The 20,076-nt window shown below is 27.9% G+C and overlaps 1 protein-coding gene across 1 annotated transcript in view; it reads right to left on the minus strand.

Annotated features, from left to right (window-relative positions):
- Positions 1–3,002: 3,002 nt before the first annotated feature.
- Positions 3,003–20,076, minus strand: part of LOC100197345 (N-acetylgalactosaminyltransferase 7) — a 32,232-nt gene continuing 15,158 nt past the window's right edge. The window contains exons 3-6 of the mRNA XM_065814421.1: positions 7,802–7,986; positions 7,518–7,691; positions 4,490–4,651; positions 3,003–4,307 (exon numbers count right to left, since the gene is read on the minus strand). Coding sequence (XP_065670493.1) covers positions 3,496–4,307; positions 4,490–4,651; positions 7,518–7,691; positions 7,802–7,986 — 1,333 coding nt within the window. The 3' untranslated portion in view covers positions 3,003–3,495. The remainder of the gene's footprint in view (positions 4,308–4,489; positions 4,652–7,517; positions 7,692–7,801; positions 7,987–20,076) is intronic.

Consider the following 20,076-nt stretch of genomic DNA (forward strand, 5'->3'; position numbering starts at 1 on the left):
AAGAACGATACTTTTCACAAATTCCAAGTGGAACTTTGTCATTACTAAAATCGATCCTCTCATTGAGTATTGTTTGGTATTTTTCTTTTAGGAAAGGTGTCAGTTCCCTCTGACATTTACTGAAGCAAAGAAAACAGACAGTTTTCCTGCAGTCTTGGTGGTTTTTTGCTGTATTCGGCATTTTTTTGTAAAATTAGATGTGCGCAGTTTTGCTCTCAGGAATAAAGTAAATAAATCATGCCTTTTCCCGAAATTTTCCCGAAATTCAAAAACTTTCTTATTTTCACAGTTAAAAATAATTTTTATGAAAAGTTAAACAGAAAAACAGAAGAATAAAAAAATATTATTTTTGTTTGGTAATAAAGGAAGCTTATCTTCTTGATATCTTTTAATTTTTCAACTTTTTTTTATGTTTTCATAAAACATAATGCTCTTTATGCTACAGTATGTTTGTTTACTTGAATTTAAAATTATATCTTACTGTAAAAATGCAAAACAAGCTGTCATTTCGAATGTGTGTGTAATCAATAAATTCAGAAAATTTAAACATCAATAACTTGCCAGGACGTTGTAATCTGATTTTAATACTTATATCCAAGTGATCCCCATAGTGTGGGCTATCATTCCACAAAAGGGTTTTCTCGGGTCAGAAAGTCAAGGTTAGAACCCATTTTATAACACTGTGTGGTACAAATGAGGTACAATTATAATTAGTGTTTAATTTTTGTAATATTTTTCCCGCAAATATCAATTTGATGTTATGTTACCAATGTGAAAGTATAATCTTAGGATATATTTTTTTTTGTTATAAAAAAAAAAAATAAGTATATACAATTTTTAAATTTACATTATCTCAGCTTACATTAATAATGTATTACAATATATGAGTTTACAAATGTTTGTGAATATATATATATATATTTTTTATTTATTTATGTTATTTTGTATTTTTATGTGTTTTTTGATTTAAATTCATCTCAGGATATAATTTAAAAAATGGTAGGATGAGATACATAAACATACGCTTTGTTTTCTTATAAATAAAACTCAAGTTTAGCGCAAAATGTCTGACCGATAGAAACCACTCGCAAAAACTTTTGATATTGATTGGTCTATTAAAATTTTACTGTTATTTTCACAATTTAAACAAAAATTAACGCCGTGCAATGCCACTTTTAAAAAAATAATTAAATCATGTTAATATTCGCTTCAAAAGAAGATAACACATCATAAGACAACGAATGTCAATTTCATAATATGAAAGAAATTAACTCGATTAACTGTTTCATCTACAGAAAAATTCATCTCCTCATTGCAAACAGGATCCCTTTGAATTTTATTGTTTTCGCGAACAGCGTCATGTAAACGGGGAATTTCATTAGTAAGATTTAAAAAAAAACTTATGTTAAATACCTATCTTTAATCGTTGGAACGAAAACATTTCGTAAAATAAAAAAAACTATAATAAAAAAATAATACAGTAGAATCTCTATAATTCGAATTCTATGGGGAAAAATAAGATTTCGAATTTGAGAGATTTCCGAATAATAGAAAGTTTATTTTTCTTAAACGCATTTCACGGTGACTTTGCATTTAATCGAAATAGGAGGTTTTCGAATTAAGGAAACATGTTCATATTACTTGATTTAAAAATTTCGTTCATTGATTAGTCTTTTAACTTGTAAAATTACAGAAAACTTTGAGTTTCGCGGGACGATTTTAGCTGTCAAACGACACACAACAAACGTTATATTTTTAAAAGTCATAGACACGTGAAATGTTTACAGGCAATGATAATAAGCAGAGTTAAAGCTTTTTGCCAGAAATAAGTTGGGTGATGCATCCATAGACAGGTTACACTAAATCGATTTAACGTTTTTTTCCAGTACAAAAATATTCACCACAACTTTGAAAAATATTAAGTAATTTAAAGCTTTTAGCCTGAATAAAAAACCCTTTTTATGACTTAACGTTCAATGTAATTTTAAAATCAGAGAAAAAGGAAAACCTTGACCATTATACTAAAATTCAATTTTTTGAAAATTAGTCCAACACAAGAAAAGTATTGCTAAGGGCCAATGCTATGCAAAATGTTTAACCACCTAGCTTTAATCTTGAATTAAACCTTTTGTGTTTATTTTACTAAAAAACAGATGTTAAATGAATTCAGGGATAATTATCTTTTAACAATCTTAACTGAAAATTTGAAAAATTTCAACTTCATTTCGTGGTAAAACACCTTAAACAATAAGTATTTTAAAAACTAATCACCGGACTGAGAAACATTACTTAGATCTTTATAATTTTCAAATCAAGTGGGCTCTTGGTACACGAACTTCCCCTATAGTACAATTACTTCGTTCTTGTTCATTAAACCCTTTTTATCTTATCGCCTGTTTTTCTATCCTTAATGAGAAGAAACACAGCAGTCTTTTATCAGCTTGCTCCATCATTTTTTTGCACCAATTTATAACAGGTTTTTATTGCTGATTTCTCTTATTAGTTTGTTTTTTTGGTATCAATGTACTGAGATTTCTTGCAATGTTCAGACGTAAATTTTGGTTCCATTTTATTAAACGAAAATCTAAAACGACATTTTTTAAAAAACTCATCAAAAAACCAACAAAGTTTTTGATACAATTGAAATTTTTCTTAAAATATAAGTTAGCAGTGATACAAATCGCCCCAAAAGCGATTTATTATAACAAGTTTTTTCAAAGAAAAAAGAGGTTATAATTCTAAACAGTCCAAAAATTATAGTCAACGTGGTTTTTAAGGTTTTTGACAAAAAGTGTAGTCAATTTCAACATTCTAGCAAAAGAACATGTGCGAGACTTAAAAAACCGTATCAACCAGGAAGCATTCATTCAGCCATTTAGGCTTTTATTTCAAAATTATTATTAAAAAAACTAACTTTTCCAAGAAAAAATTCTAGGTACTCCTACTTTCACGTGGTTTGAGAGGTGCAACCACATGTAACTGATTAGATTCATACACAAAGCTTACACAGATTTTGAAATTTTTATTTTTGTTAGATCTTATTGTTAAGTAGAGCTTTTGTTAAAACAAAAAATTTAAAGTAATTGATACTTTTACATGTGCGTTGTGAAAAATATACTGTTTCAGTTAATAATTTATCGAAAAATATTTATTAATTATTTAATAAATAATAGAGTCAGCAAAAATTCTAAAATATTATAAATATTAACAATTTCCCGAACACGCAAAAAATAAATGAATAAAAAAAAGAAAGATCGTTTTATTCAAATTTTGAAAATGGTCATGAAATCAATTGAACGATATTCTTTAAATTAGTTGTGTAATTTATGCTTAAAAATATTCCTTATAATTAATTGTGTAATTTGTTTAATCTTTAACTTTAAAATGTATATAAGATATATTTTCAAATCTAATATTAAAAAAAAATTATAAAGCGCAGTATAAATAAATTACAAACAGACTAGCGGTTATTTCTAATAAATATTAAAAAAAAACTTATTCTTTAATATGCTTTTGTGCCTCAATCCAGTGCGGCCTAATTTCTTCAATTTTCCACTTATGGTGTTCTTTACTGTGGTCACATCTGGCCATATTTAACTTTAAAGTAAGTGAATTCACAATCAGACACATATTCAAACCAGTATGAGTAAAAAATCCCGAACTTGCGTCAAATTTCCAAGGACCACTTGGTGTTCCAGAAGGACACCATTCCATGGAAAGTTCATTTTCAATTTCATTTGATGCTTTTTCATAACGAACACACCATTCACCAGAAGCTAACTGTCCCAAAGTATTTAATCTCCATAACTGGTTTCCACCTGATTTATGGCATCCGGAGAGACCAATACGATAAGGCGGCGATCGATTCAACGTATCAACACATAAATTAGTAGCTATATTACGAACTTCACCCCAATGTGCGTTAGGGGGAGGCTCGGGATACTTTTTTAAAACGTCATAAGCTATTTCTTCCATAAACCATGTAAAAGATTTACAATTCATTCGTTTTTTTAACGCCATTTGTTCAGAAACATCTCCTGTGTCTATGAAACGCGCTAAGGGTTCTCTGGTATAAAAAAATTCTTTGTATTTATCATCAAACCAAACTTCAATTAGTCTTTTATAATTGCGAAGTGATAAAGGAATACCAGACCATTTTCTACCCATATCACCAGAATGGCAAGAAGAGCAACTATGACCACGATAAACATGAGAAACATGAGAACATGGGACCCATAATGAACGACCACCACATTGCCATAATTTAAAAGATAACTCATAATTCTCTCCTCCCCAAATAAGAAGACCTAGATTTAACATAATTGCATAAAAAAATTTACATTTTATAATAAATTTTAAAATTAAAATTTTACAAATTTTACATAAAAAAATTTACATTTTTATAATAAATTTTTTAAATATATATAGAATAAGTAGTTGAAGTTTTGACTTATAACAAATTGACAATAAAAATAATCAAAAACTTTACCAGGATCATACCATCCTAGCTCTTTAAACCAACTTCTTTTTATAGCAAATAAACCTCCTGCATGAGTTGGCGAGTTGTATGGCTCACTATGATAAACTCGTTTACGAGCCTCTTTTTCAGGTAAATCAGTTTCTTTGTAAAGCATACCCCATTCAAAAATACCTGATATTTAAAAAACAAATAATGTGAAAAGATAATAAGAAAATAAAATAAACAAGGAGTTTAAAAAGTCAATCATGCTTCAAAAACTTTAATGCTGACACCTTTATACAAGACATATCTATTATGACCTGGAAGGTACAGACGACATATCTAATATGACCTGGAAGGTAAAAGACGAGGATATTAATAAATCAATTAAAACTTTTTTAAAAACATTTTAAAGAATCTTAGATAGACATGCTCCCAACAAAGTTTTGACAAAAAAACCAATTAAATTTAAATCTAAACCATAGATAACCACATGATATCTTAACCAAATATCATTTATAAAAAATTGAAGATTATCAATACGAGAAATCTACTCTTTGACAAATTTAAGTTTTAAAAAAAGCAACTTACCAAAATAATTAAAAAAACTGTATTATATTTCTTCTTTCAACAATAACCTTAAATAGTATTATAAGAACTTGGAAAAGAATGAAAGAAACTATTAACATCAGACTTGGTAGGGGAAGTTGGGGTACAGTGGATCGAGGGGCACAGCGAATAAGAGGCATTTTGCCAAAGATTAGAATTATGTTTATCTTGATAATGTAATCATTTTATGTGCTCATATATCAGCAATCTGTATTCATAGGTGTTACCACATAATTTTTGACTACCCGTTTCTGGTATGTAATTTTTGTTTTTAGCTAATTAAAGTAAATTTTCTTACCTTCCTTATGTTTGTTACGGAGAACATGGTTGAAATAATTTGAAGTTTTTCATTCAGATTATTGATATTTATGCTTCCTTTTAGAAATTTGGCTTTTACTTTAACAACACTTATGTCCCAAGAAATTAGACCTAAACTTAATTTGTTATGGTAGGGCACAGTGAATTGGGGTACAGTGAATAGGTTGATTCACTTTAATAATCTTATAGATTATTCATGCATTTTTAACAAACAAACAACCTGAAAATTTATTAGTTTCAAGTTATAAATAATAATATTTTAATAAGTTTTTAATTTTTTAAGATTTTTATAAAAGTATAGTGTACAGTGTCTTAACTCTTTCAGCCACAAAGTTATTTGGCTATGCCCCTATTCACTATCATTAATTCACGGCTGTGTTCATTTACTCACTGTGCCCCAGTACCAGGGTACAGTAAATCATGGAACACAACTCACTTTAAACCTTTCTGTGAGCTGTTAAATAATAAATATTTTGGTTTTAGTAATTTCTTATCATGAAGGACATATATCTCAATCCTTTCGCCTTGAAAAAAATTAAATACATATTTTAACTTTAACTCAATTTAAAAAATAAGGAAATCCAACCCCATTGTGGCCCAACTTCCCTACTCGCATTAACTCTTTCAACATCAAAATAAATGATAAAATCATCTCTGATCCAACCACTGTTGCTAATATTTTCAACAATAACCTTACCAATATCTAAGAGAGTCGTATAAATAAAAAAATCCTATTGCAAATTCTTTCTGAAAACCAGTGACTGAAGTTGAGTTGAAAGTCTCATAATGAATCTTCAAAATCAAAAAAATCTGGCCCAAACAGTCTTCCTACATTTATTCTAAGGCTTATTCCAATCATTTCAATGCAAACCCAAAGCAATCTCAAAGCCACTATATTTAATTCTGAAAAACTGATTTAGAAATGGAATTTTTCTAGATATCAGTAAGGTAGCTAAAGTAACAATACAAAAAAAAAGTTTTCTACTGAATTACCCTAATTACCTCCCAATCTCTCTTCTCACAAATATAAGCAAACTATTTGAGAAAGCTATGCACAATAAACTTTACAACTTTCTGGAGAAAGTTAAGTATCTTTATAAAAATGGGTTTAGAAACAATCATTCAGCAAGTTATGCATTAATTGATATAAATAAAAAAATTATAATAGCTTTGGACAAAAATTGTTTACATGTGGTGCTTTTGTCGATCTCCAGAAAGCATTCGATACAGTTGACTATTTCATTCTTATTAGAAAATTGGAGTACTATGGTATTAGAGACACAACACTTCACTGGTTTTCTTCTTATCTTCAAAATAGAACACAATTTGTTTCTATTAATGGGATGGAATCCGAATTTATAAATTCAACAAACGGTATCCTACAAGGTCCAGTATTAAGACCATTGCTTTTCTTTTTTTTAATTAATGATCCTAATACCGCTCTGAAACTTTCCACAGCTTACCACTAACCTGATGAAACCGACTTGCTTTGAACAAACACTTCACACTTTGAACAAACAAATCACTTAAAAAGATTAATAAAAATATTAACCAGCACCTAAATTTCAGATTAGGTGGTATAAAAATAGATCCAACAGTAAAAATTTGCAAATTATGGCCAAAATTTAAAGTTATATTAATCTCGAAACATTTCGAAACATATATCATATTGTTTTTATATCTCATCTGAGATATGCTTGTCAAATATGGGGACAAACCTAGTCTCAAACTTTTATAAGATCTCACGCCCAAAGTAAAGCCATAAAAATTCCCAGGACTTTAATTCTGACCCTAACATCCTCTACTACATGTCAAAGATACTTAAATTATATGGTATATATAGTATTATAATATGCTTTTATTCAATTACTAATTAGGTATAATAATCTTATATGTTGAATAAGTCTATTAAAATAAATTGAATATTATTTATTTTTGATATACTAAACTTCTTATTTTATTATTATAACATAAAATCTTCTGTTCAAGTATTGTACTACTTTTGTTTTTAATTTTTTCATTAAGATGCTCACTTATAAATAGTGCTCACTTATAAATAGTACTTGTACTATATGTAAATATTCCATGAAATTAAAAATCTCAGAATACATTTGATTTGACTTGTTTATACCTCGTGAATGAGAACCTTTTTGATAAACAGGGTTAATGGAAAAATCATCCCAATTAATTCCATCAATAATAGGAGCAGTCAATGTAGTAGGATCTTCTTGTATAGGTGCTATTAGTGGAGGAAGCCAATTACCACCAACTTCGCAATGTGCATCCAGAAAAACAAGCACTTCTCCTGAATAAAAAAAAAGAAACATACATAAAAGTTTATTTACACAAAAGCATTAGCGTTTTACTATATAAAAAATTATATACAAAAAATGTATTATTTTAAATATGAATAACCTGTTGCAGCAATGGCTCCAATATTTCTTGCTCGAATTAAACCTTCCCTTTGTTTGTTTCTCACCAGCTTAACTTTGCTTTGATAATAAGGTTTTTTTATTTCTTCATCTAAACGCTCATGCAAATGTTCTAACTCAGATTTATCATCAACTAATACGATTTCATGCAATAAATGAGGTGGTGTTCTAAATTCAAGTTCATATATATATATATATATATATATATATATATATATATATATATATATATATATATATATATATATATATATATATATATATATATATGTATAAAACATTTGTATACCATATTATTTAACTTGTATACAGTATCAGCTGCAAAAATTTATTGTCAAAAGAGCAATATAATTTACATGATTAATTAGAGACAAGTGTATGAAGGCATTATGTCGCAAAAATACAAGTTTCCACTTTTTTACCCTGATAACGGCTCTTCTCACACAATTAGAAAATACCATACAAAAATGTGCTAAAATAACATATTTATTGTGGATTTGTGTTCACAGTGGAGTTGTTACACAATAATTAATCTTTAATAATTTATTACATGGATATAGGTGCTAAGGGACTTTAATACATTCATTAATAATGCTATTTTGATTACTTTATTGCTCCATAAATATTTAAACATCTTTGCTATAAAAAATATCTACAACAAAATGTGTTCAAAACTTTAACTATAAATATCTCAGTTTTATATTGGAATAACAATGCTTTATTATGTTACTGCAAAACTTATCATAATGCAAGAATTAACATAATGCTTCATCCACTTATGTCTTCAATTGTATTTAGATGTCTCATAATTCAAAAAATTAGTTTCTTTTTACTACTAATATAAAAAACATGGTTACATAGTTTCTTCCTACTATTATTATAAAAGTGTATTGCTTAACTCTGTCAGTCTACCAAACGAATACAAATGGAGCCAAATCAAAATTCATTAAAGTTGTTTCACTTAATATTCTCTAATGAAAAGTTAAAAACTATAACTATAGTAAAAAATTCTTTTTGCGTGCAGTGTAAATTAATTTTTTTGTGTGTGTGAATGTTACAACTTTTGATTGGAAATACTTTATTAACTTTGTTATTTAATTTATGATTGATGTTTATCAAAAAATTGTTTTTTATCTATAAAAGTTTTATGTTAATTTTTCAAATAAAAGTAATAATAAATTTCATAATACGTAGAAAATACAACGCTTTCAAGGCACCGACCTCAAATAGGACAAATAAAAAAATTTTAGAAATATTTTTGTACAATCTCATAGTAAATGAAATTTTATTCATAAAATTCAAATTTTAATAAAATATAAATTACAGTTCAAACGTTATGACCAAAAAACGTTTAATTCCTCCTCCCCTTCCAAAAAAAGAGGTTTTAAATTTGACATGACCATAACTTCTAAAGCACATAAGATTTTTTTAAGAAACTTGAAATTTTATAATGAATTTCAATTTGGTTTAAGAAATTACAAAAATATTTTACAAATGCACATGTCCCTCTCTCAACCAGGGCAGGTGGCTTCAAATTTTGGGGTTTTTTTGTTCTCAGACTTTAATCACAGTTATTTTTTGGACACATCTGCCTTTTTATAACCATATGATACCATGTGATTACATGACTTTGCATACAAGAGATTTTAGTCTTCAAAATGCCTGAATATCATCAGGCCCTTTATTAATAGACATTTTTTGTTTAGCTTCACTTTTTTGGGCACATTAATCACAAAAATGCTGATGTAGCTTGAATATTTTTTTTTTTTAAGAATTTGTCCTGAATAGTTAAGTTATAGTTATTACAAAGAATTGGAGAGTGGTCATTTTAAAACAGAAATAAAAACATGGTCAAATCTACTTAAATTTAGTGCTTAAAAACAGGTATTTTGATAAATTAAACGAGAAAAAAAAAAAGGTGTAATTTGACAGTTTTGGCTATATCAAAAGGTTCTTTTAGATGTTGCTGATTTGCTGTTTCTGTTTTTTTAATAGGTTTATTATTTAGAAATGTTCATAATATTGTAAAATTAAAGTTAGAAAGCTCATTAATGATGTAAAATTTTCTAATCCTGAACAACCTTGACCCTATGAACACATTGAATGAATTATACATTTTTCATGCATCTTTTTAAGGGATAATAAACAATAGTATATTGATAAAATGAAATCTTGTGGATTTGGAAACGTTTTAAATGATGAATGTCACAAAATATATTTCGTTCGATAACAAGGATTAAAAAATTTTTGTAATCTAGAAAAGCATTTTTAAGATACTTATATTTGGAGGTCTGGCTTGCGTGAGACTACATCATACAAAGAGATAAAGACTATTTGTTATTATCATGAACAGGTTTTAGGACCAATATTTCTACTAAAGAATGATAAGTGTTGTGATGTTTGAAATGAAAAGACACAAGAAGAAGGTTAAAGGTAGTGTATATATATATATAAATATATATATATATATATATATATATATATATATATATATATATATATATATATACATATATATATATATATATATATACATATATATATATATATATATATATATATATATATATATATATATATATATATATATATATATATATATATATATATATATATATATATATATATATATATAAATAAAATATATATATATATTAACTTATATATACATTATATAAATTTATATAATATATATAAATTTAGATGCAGAGTATAATGTTTATTAAAAATTAATGATTTTATTTTAGGTCAAACAACCATATCTCTTGAAATGGCTCGTAACCTTAAATCCAAAAATCTGGACTGTAAACCAGGATGGAAATTTTGTCGTTCATGTATTCAGTTTTCGTCAAATTGTGATGAAGTTTCTGATAATGAAACGGAGTGTGAAATTGATGATGATGAAACATTTGTTAAAGGTAAATCTTGTAATAAAACAACAGTTAGACAACTCTTATCAATTGGAATCTCACCAATTAAAGTTCATGGTGTCACAAAGCATCAAAGAGTTGTAACAGCAAAAAGAAAATTAGTCAAATCCTACTCAAAAATGGAAGGAGTAGCAAGTGCTTATGGAGTAAATATAGATAACTTAAGTGTTGCCGCAACTTTTCCCAGTCATCCTACAAATAAAAAAAAAGCAAATGATCTTGATCATTTGACAATTTTAATGAAAGAAAAACTTAAAGTTGAACCATTAAAAAAAAAAAATTCAAATATTAACACTAACACCTGAATCTTGGTCTAGAAAATACGCTTCAGAATACTTTAAAGTTTCTGAACATCTTATACGATGTGCTAGGAAACTTAAAAGTGAAAATGGAATTCTTGCTATACCTGATAAGAAAATAGGCAAAAAAATACCTTACTGCTTTGGTTCAAGATTTTTTTCAACAAGATTGTGCTAAGGTTAAAAGTGATCCTCAACAAAAAAAAAGATTATTGTTGAGCAACCTTTATGAGCTTTATATTGATTTTAAAAGTAAATACCCTAATTTTAAAATAGGATTTTCAAAGTTTTGTAGTTTGCATCCAAAATGGTATATTAGTGTGGGACCAAACGGTACACACTGTGTTTGTATGTGTTTGTATTTACCATCAAAACTCAATATTGCTTGTAAATGCTGTTCAATGGAATGTTACATACAAAGATTTAGTGTCAAAATTAGTTTGTGATACAATCAATAATGAATGCATGGTTCATAGATGTGCCAAATGTCCAGGTTATGATAACTTGAAGGCATTTTTAGATGAGGAGTTAATTGAGATTGACGAAGAAGAAGAAATTCAATTTAATCAATGGCAAAGTACTGATAGATCACAAGTAATTACTCAGATTAATTAATCAACTAACTTCACATTCATATATTGTTAATGCCAAACTCGCTATTTAAAAGAGCTAAAAAAAAATTTAGGTTACAATGAATGTATTATACAGGCAGATTTTGCAGAGAACTATTAATTTGTTATACAGGATGAAATACAAATTTATCATTGGAATAAACAACAATCTACACTACATCCTGTTTTTATATATTTTAAGGAAATTTCTAAGACTAATATTCAGCATAAGTCGTTCTATTTTTTAAGTGATGACAATGATCATGATAGATGCTTTGTGTATGAATTTCAAAAGAAAATTGTAGAGTACATTAAAGAATATTTAGTTGATATCAATAAAATTTATTATTTTTCTGATGGATGTTCTGCTTATTATAAAAACTATAAAAACTTTATAAATCTATGCCACTATAAGGAAGATTTCGAGATTACAGCTGAATGGGTATTTTTGGCAACCAGCCATGGAAAATCCACTTGCAATAGCATAGGTGGTACCATTAAAAGAATAACAGCAATAGCAAGTTTGCAAAGATCATTAGAAAACCAAATATTGACAGTTAATGATATGCTTGAGTTTTGCATCACCAATATCAAGGGGCGAATTAAGTGATCGCGAATTGAAAATTCCGTAAAAGTTTCTGGTCTTCAAATTTTGTTTTTCTTGAAAACTATTTTTGCGCATTTTTTTCGGACCATTCATAAAAGTTTTACAAATTTAAAGGCCAGAATTTTTTACGGAATTTTCAATTCGCGATCACTTAATTCGCCCCTTGAATATAAACACAATCATATTTTATAAAATGACCAAAGAAACAGTTAATTCAAGGCGACAGCAACTAAAGGACTGATTTGAAACAGGAAAAACTGTTCCAGGTACCAGAAGTTATCATCATTACATACCCATTTCAAAATTTGAAATGAAAGCGAACATCAATGCGTTGACAGATTTATACTGTCAAAAGCAGCAATGTCTGATGTTGTAATTGTATCAAACCTAAATAATTTTGTTGCATGCAAGTACGATTCCTTTTGGTGGATAGGCCTGATTACAGAGATAATTATTACAACAAATGATATTCAAATTAAGTTTATGCACTCTCACGGTCCTTCTCAAAACTTCATTTGGCCACAGAGAGATGTTTGTTAGGTACGATTGTCAAGTTTAATTGCAGTAATCAAAGTCCCAACAACAAAATCAGGGCGAATATGACATTGATGTAAATGATTATAACACTATAACTGATAAATTTTACTTTTTTTGAGTTTTTAATTTATAAATTTTGTATATTACTTTTATTTCTTAAACTTCTTTGTGAGTGCTCTATTTGTTTTGGAGCCTTTTTTTTTTAAGTTTGATAAATATGAAACTAATGTTATATAAGTAATAAACTTAAGTATATTTGAAGATGTTTTGAAGGCCGCAATCTGATTCTTTGTAATAACGCCAACTAAACTATTTAATACAACCTCTGAAAAAAACAACTAAACTTGTTATATACATCTGCATTTATATAATTCTCCCCCTTTGAAACTATAATGTTTTAGGATCAGATTCTATAAAATTACAAAAAAAACAGAAACAGCTAGTCAACAACAACTAAAAGAACAGTTTGATGTTGCCAAAACTGTTTCAGTTACAAAACTGTCAAATTACACCCTTTTTTTCTCATTTAATTTATCAAAAGGGTTATTCCATATGAAATCACCTAGTTTTTCAAAAGTGCCCCAGAGTACCACCTCAAATTTGCTTCAAATTTTGACCACCCACAGCTTTTATGAAAAAAATACAATCCTGAAAATTTTAGCTTGATTTACCAAACCATTCAAAAGTTGTAATTGAATTAATATTGACCAAAATTGGAAAAATTTGAGTATCTGGAGCTTACAGTAGATTTTTTGATTTTTACCAGATCATAACTTTTTAAATAAAATAGATGATCACCCGAAATTTTTTAGGGTAATAGTTTTTCACATCTATTTTTGTAAGTGTTTTTGACTGATTTTAAACAGTTTTTGAGTTCTTGTACCTTAAAGTTGCTAAATAACACAATATTAGAAAGAATTTTGTAAAATTTAATGTGCTACAGTCTAATACCAACAGACAAGCTGTGCCAATTTTTTGTTACTTTTGAGTACTTAGAGTACCCGCTTGTGGAAAAAATTAAAGTTGTGCGTTAAAAGTTATTTTAGCACTTGCAGCTGCCTGTTAAAACTTCACTTTTTTTAAAAAATACGATAAATTACATTAACTTTGTACAACAACTCAAATCTTCTTCAGCAGCTTCATCTTGACTACTTTCTGTAACTTTTTCAAGTTTGAATTCATTCATACAGTTAGTAAAAACTTTTTGACCAGGTTTGATTTTAAATTGATTTGCTATTGATATGTTAACTTTACACAACCCCTTGATAGTTTTTTTCTTGTGGACTTTAAATGGATCACAACAGTATTTTTGAAGTGCTTCATATCTAAAAATATAGGCATTTTCATGGTGAAAACATATCTCCTCATTTGGTTAGAAAGTGTATCCTATCCTTTGCATTAAAACCTCAATATCAGTATCTTTTAGTCTTATTCTTCCTATCATTCTACAATATGACATTTTATCACAATCTTCATTTAAAACTCTTCCTACACAACATTTCTCTGACATTTCTTACTAATCTAAAAATATTAAATTTAAACATGTAACATTATCTAAAAATAAACTTTTTTATGTATAAATGTGATTAAAACTGTCTAAAATGCTACCAGTAAACTATTTCTACATATAACTATTTTTGCATACACAAAACTTTTACTTTTTGGTTCTTGCAATATTAAAAACTAAAATAATAAAATCCAGAAAATACTGAGCAGATTTAGATTTTAATACAAACTTTAGAAGCAATTGAATTATTTACACTCAAATTATAACCATGTGAAAATTATATCATTTTAATTATGTTAAATGCATAACATTTAACAAATACATATTATAAAATCACATCAAATAAATTAGATTAAGACACTGACAACTTTATTTTATGAAAAACTGATTATATTTATTTAGGGAAAAAATAAAATATACACATAAGTCATAGGGCTACAATCATGTCATAAGATAGAGTATAGGTCTTTAATTTTTTTTTGGCGATTGTCTATGTATAGAACTTTGCCAGTAAAAGTTTCATAATTTGTTTTAACTGTCTACGCTACTTTCTATGCCTACAAAGTTAATGTAATTTATCGTATTTTTTTAAAAAAGTGAAATTTTAACAGGCTGCTGCAAGTGCTAAAATAACTTTTAACGCACAACTTTAATTTTCCACAAGCGGTTACTCTAAGTACACAAAAGTAACAAAAAATTGGCACAGCTTGTCTGTTGGCATTGGACTGTAGCACATTAAAGTTTACAAAATTCTTTCTAATATTGTGTTATTTAGCAACTTCAAGGTACAAGAACTCAAAATCTGTTTAAAATCAGTCAAAAACACTTACAAAAATAGATAATGTGAAAAACTATTACTCTAAAAAATTTCAGGTGATCATTTATTTTATTTAAAAAGTTATGATCTGGTAAAAATCAAAAAAATCTACTGTAAGCTCCAGATACTCAAATTTTTCCGATTTTGGTCAATATTAATTCAATTATAACTTTTGAATGGTTTGGTAAATCAAGCTGAAATTTTCAGGATTGTATTTTTTTCATAAAAGCTGTGGGTGGTCAAAATTTGAAGCAAATTTGAGGTGGTACCCTGGGGACCATTAGGTGATTTGATATGGAATGACCCAAAATACCTGTTTTTAAGCACCAAATTTAAGTAGATTTGACCATGTTTTTATTTTTGTTTTAAAAAAGACCACTCTCTGATTCTTTGTTATAACTATAACTTAACTATTCAGGACAAATTCTTAAAAAATAAAAAAAATAAAAAACTGAGCTACATCGGCATCTTTGTGATTGGACTCACCCCAGTAAAGTTGTGGAAAACATTTAAATTTTAGGTGTTATGTTCGTTTTTTAATATATTAAGTTGTCTCATTGGATTCGTTGGCCCAAAATATGTAAAGGTACAAATTTTCAGCTTTCCAACACACATATAACAGAAACTAGGATCAAAACCATTTTTAAAAATGGCAGATTCTTGTTGGTTGGAGGCAAACTTAAAATAGCTATATCTTAGGAACCGATTGAACTTAGACAATAAATTTTTCAGGATATTCATAATTTACTAAAATCTTTAAGTGGTTTAAAAATCAGCAAAATCTAAGGCTTAGGGTTGCAAGCCATGGATGTTTTCAAACGGAATCACCCTATTGGCAACTACTAAAATCTTAGGCGTCATATTATGCTTACTTTTTAAAAACTAGTTTGAATTAAATTCATCAAATAATCCTTTAAATAAAAATAGACAAATAAAATAGAAAGAAAAAAATTTCAGGAAAAGTTGGTTTTCTCAAGAGTTCAAATGTTGTTTGCTTTAAAGTTTGTCAAAAATGTTTTCAAGTTATTGGTAAAGGTGTATGCCATAAATGCTACCCTGGAAAGGAATCAAAGAACCTGACAACTTATCTCTTTAATAAAGATATTAAAGCAAAATATTTATAAAATATATTTCTTTAAAAATTAATAATACTATTATTTAAAATCTGAATGTTTCTTGTTATTATCTCATTTGTAAAACCAATTTTTCACAGTATTATTGTTTAGGTGCAAGGCTAAGTAATGACCAATATTCTGAAAGATATATACTCAAACAATGATATGGAAAAAAGTGAAATGCTGTTTTCCACTGGTATGTTATAAATCTTGCTTTCTTTGTATATATTTGTAAAATGTTGTGCATTTCTAAACATTTTTGTCAACTATAAAAGTGGTTATAAAGTCCCCAAAACTCTAGGTCAAACTAGTGTGAAACAGACAGAAATACTATTTTCAGAGTTTAACAACCTGTTTGTTTGCAATTGACTCAGTTCAAATTAAATGTTCTCTTGAATGCCTACAGGCAAAATGGAGTTAGGTTTTAAAGTAATATGGAAAAATAAATTGGATGATAAAACATACTTATTGGATGATAAGATACTTAAGAACTTCTATGTTTTAGAAAATGTTTCTTTGGAAGATAAAAAGAAACAGATACTAAATCCTGTAAAAAGAGATTTAGTTTATGTAAAAGATATAACAGAATATCTTGAGTTTGTTATTGAGCACAGAAAGCAGGATCTCCTCAATACCTTTGTAAAAGTTGGCATAGATTCAAGTTCGAGCATTTGATTTTTAATACAATAGATGAATAATGAAAACTATAAATTTAACAATAATGAGTAAATAAAAACATTTAAGGTCATGAAAATTATTGCAAACTTATTCAACCTAAGCCAATACGTCACTGATGGGAATAATAGCGTCACTGATGGGAATAATAGGGGAACTTACTCTGGAATAAATTCCGCTCTTGTATTGGCATATTATAAAGATATGCAAGAAACACATAGCAACCTCAAAGTATTAATTAAAAAACTTTGACTTCATACTTGTAAATATTCTCTGGCATCAGACCTCAAACTCATCAACATTTTGTGCGGAATTTCGGTATTTAAATTACTTAAATAACTACAATTTATTCTTTAAATGAACTATTTTTTTAAATCTATAAATATTTATAAAACTTAAAAATATTTATAGACCCACGGTGGAAAATACACTTGTTCCTAATGTGACAGGAAAACTGTTCTGAAATCTGGTAATCTCAGAAGTTTTGGAGGATTAGATAACTGTTTCCGCCAGTATGCTGATGCAGGTTTTCCTGAGAAACTAATGATGAATTTTAAGGTTATTAGTTTTTTAATATATTTGTAATCTAATGAAGAGCTTTTTATACAAAACTTAATATTGTGTTTCATTTATTTTCACTCAGAATTTTGTGAAGTCTTGTCATATAAAGGAAGAAGATCCTGAGAAGCTAGTCATAAGTGTAATACCTTTACCAGAAAGTTATCTTCTTATGGGTTTGGTAAATCACATTTGTAATTATATTAAACCTCTTTGGGCAGATTTAAAAAAAAATAGGTTAATAACTTTGGTGTTATATGGAAAAGTTATCATGGAGGTACATATGATGGTATGTTTTCAAGAGCAATATTGAAAAATATAGACAGTCTTGAATTAGTAATTCTGATAGAGCTGTTCTCTTTAATTGATACAATTATAGGGATCAAGTTTGACAGAGTTGTGACTGGTACATTTAGTGAACCACTAGATCTACAGTATCACAAGCTTATCCAAGACTTTACTAAGAGTTTTGAACATTCTCAAACATACTGTTCAGAAGTAAGTAAGATATAAACTTATAATGTTTAATAACTTCATTTTCTTGAAATTTTTCTTCATACACACTTATATATTTTAGTTCTTGAATAAAAGCCTCAGTGTAAAATAGAAAGTACATGCAATAAGTTCTCATTTCATAGATATGTACAGCTGCTCTCTGTCAAGATATAATGAACAATCAACAGAGGCCTCGCACCAAAATATGAACCCTGTTGTAAATAGATTTAAATTAACTGTCCTTAGCTAGAAGCACAGTGAAAGAAGTAAACGAATTGCTGAAAATTTTTCCAGCATGAAGTTATTGAGCTATATTTTATAATGTGCATATGAAAAATACTTTTGTAATTTCTTAAATCAAATCGAAATTCATTATAAAATTTTAAGTTTCTTAAAAAAATCTTACGTACTTTAGAAGTTATGGTCATGTTAAATTTAAAACCTCTTCATTTTTTTGGGGAGGGGGAATAAAACAATTTTTGGTCATAACTTTTTAGCTGTAATGTATATTTTTTTCAAATATTAATTTTATAAATAAAATTTAATTACTATAAATTGTACAAAAATATTTTTCAAATTTTTTAAAAGTATAAAAAGTAAAAAAGTGCCATTTTTGTTTGTTTATGTGACACAATGGTCGCAAAAAGTGACCAACGGAGCCGTCCAGTTACGTAGACCTGGGAGATGTGAAAATAAAAACAGATTGTAGGTGGTGTCATTGAATAAAAAATAAAAATCATAAGAAAATATAAAATGTGTGGCAAGACTTTTGTGAAGTAGGAAAATGTAGGCAGTCTTGAATTAGTAATTCTGATAGAGAATAGACGATAAGGGGGTATGGGGAGGAACAACTAACGCTCTAGTCACTCTGAGTGTTGAATATATGCAACAAAGAACAAATATTTGATATACTGATTTTAGAGACTGTTGATGTCTACAGGTGTGATGGTGTAGTGCATTAGTATGTAACGTTTGGTCGTCTCGTCTGGTCTCGTTATGTTTTCGTTCACTTTCAAATCGGGTGAATAGAAAGCTAAACACACTCACTCCTTGCGCTTATGGGCTAGCACATCAGAGCCAGACGTAAGACCTACAGAATGGATTTCAATTGATCGAATGCACACATTAGTCACCGTAGGCCACAAGCCATCGCTCTTAGTCAAAAGAGCTACTGCCCCGTGCTGGTGTGGAATGATGTGCTATGGAGTGAGATTTTAGATCCGAGCACATAGTCAGCGAGCGCTGATCCGACGTGCATTGTGGAGCTTCCAAATGAACGTGTGCGTGAGTGTTAGCGTAGCCATTAGGTTATTGAGCGCCGTAACCACATCCAGCGGGATAGCCTAATGTCCATTTTGTCGTTTTATGACTAAAATTAATATAAAACTTTTATAAATAAAAAAACCAAATTTTTGATAAGCATCAATTTTAAACTAAATAACAAAGTTAATAAAATAATATAGATTATAGTTTTCATTTTATAAACAAAAATTCCAAGCTAACAAAATATGTTTTAAAAGTATAAAAAGTAAAAAAGTGCCATTTTTAAACTTATTCACTAATCTAAAAAAATATTCTTAGTTAATGCTTGTTTTTCTAATTTATTACAATTAATAAATACTTGTTAATAATGAGACGTTTTTGAATAAAAAACTTTTTTTTTAAATAAAAAATAAAATCATGAATGTTTTAATGAGATGACAAATAAAGAGTTGAAAGAGAGTTTAGTTGCGCCTAAAAAATAATAAGAAATAGAATGCTGTTGTTGCTCACAATTTGCCAACTAGTTAAAAAAAAATTAATTTTATTGTTTATCACTCTGCAACACTAACAATTCAATGTATAAGTAAATTAAATTTTATTATTTTTTTGGTGAATTCAATTTATGGACAACCCCTTTAAATACTTTTTGAATACATTAGGTTTTAAGTAACTGTACTGTTAGAGTTTCAAGATATTTGCATGGAATATTAATACATTTCATAATATAGTTATAATGGTGGAGAAACTGTTCTTATACACCCAGTAAGTTGGGCTAAAACCTAAAAATAAAAGTGTCGCCTAATTACTTGGCTATTGATGCAACATGAAGATTTATGACAAACAA

Source organism: Hydra vulgaris, chromosome 12 (assembly GCF_038396675.1).
Source record: "Hydra vulgaris chromosome 12, alternate assembly HydraT2T_AEP".
Lineage (NCBI taxonomy): Eukaryota > Metazoa > Cnidaria > Hydrozoa > Anthoathecata > Hydridae > Hydra > Hydra vulgaris.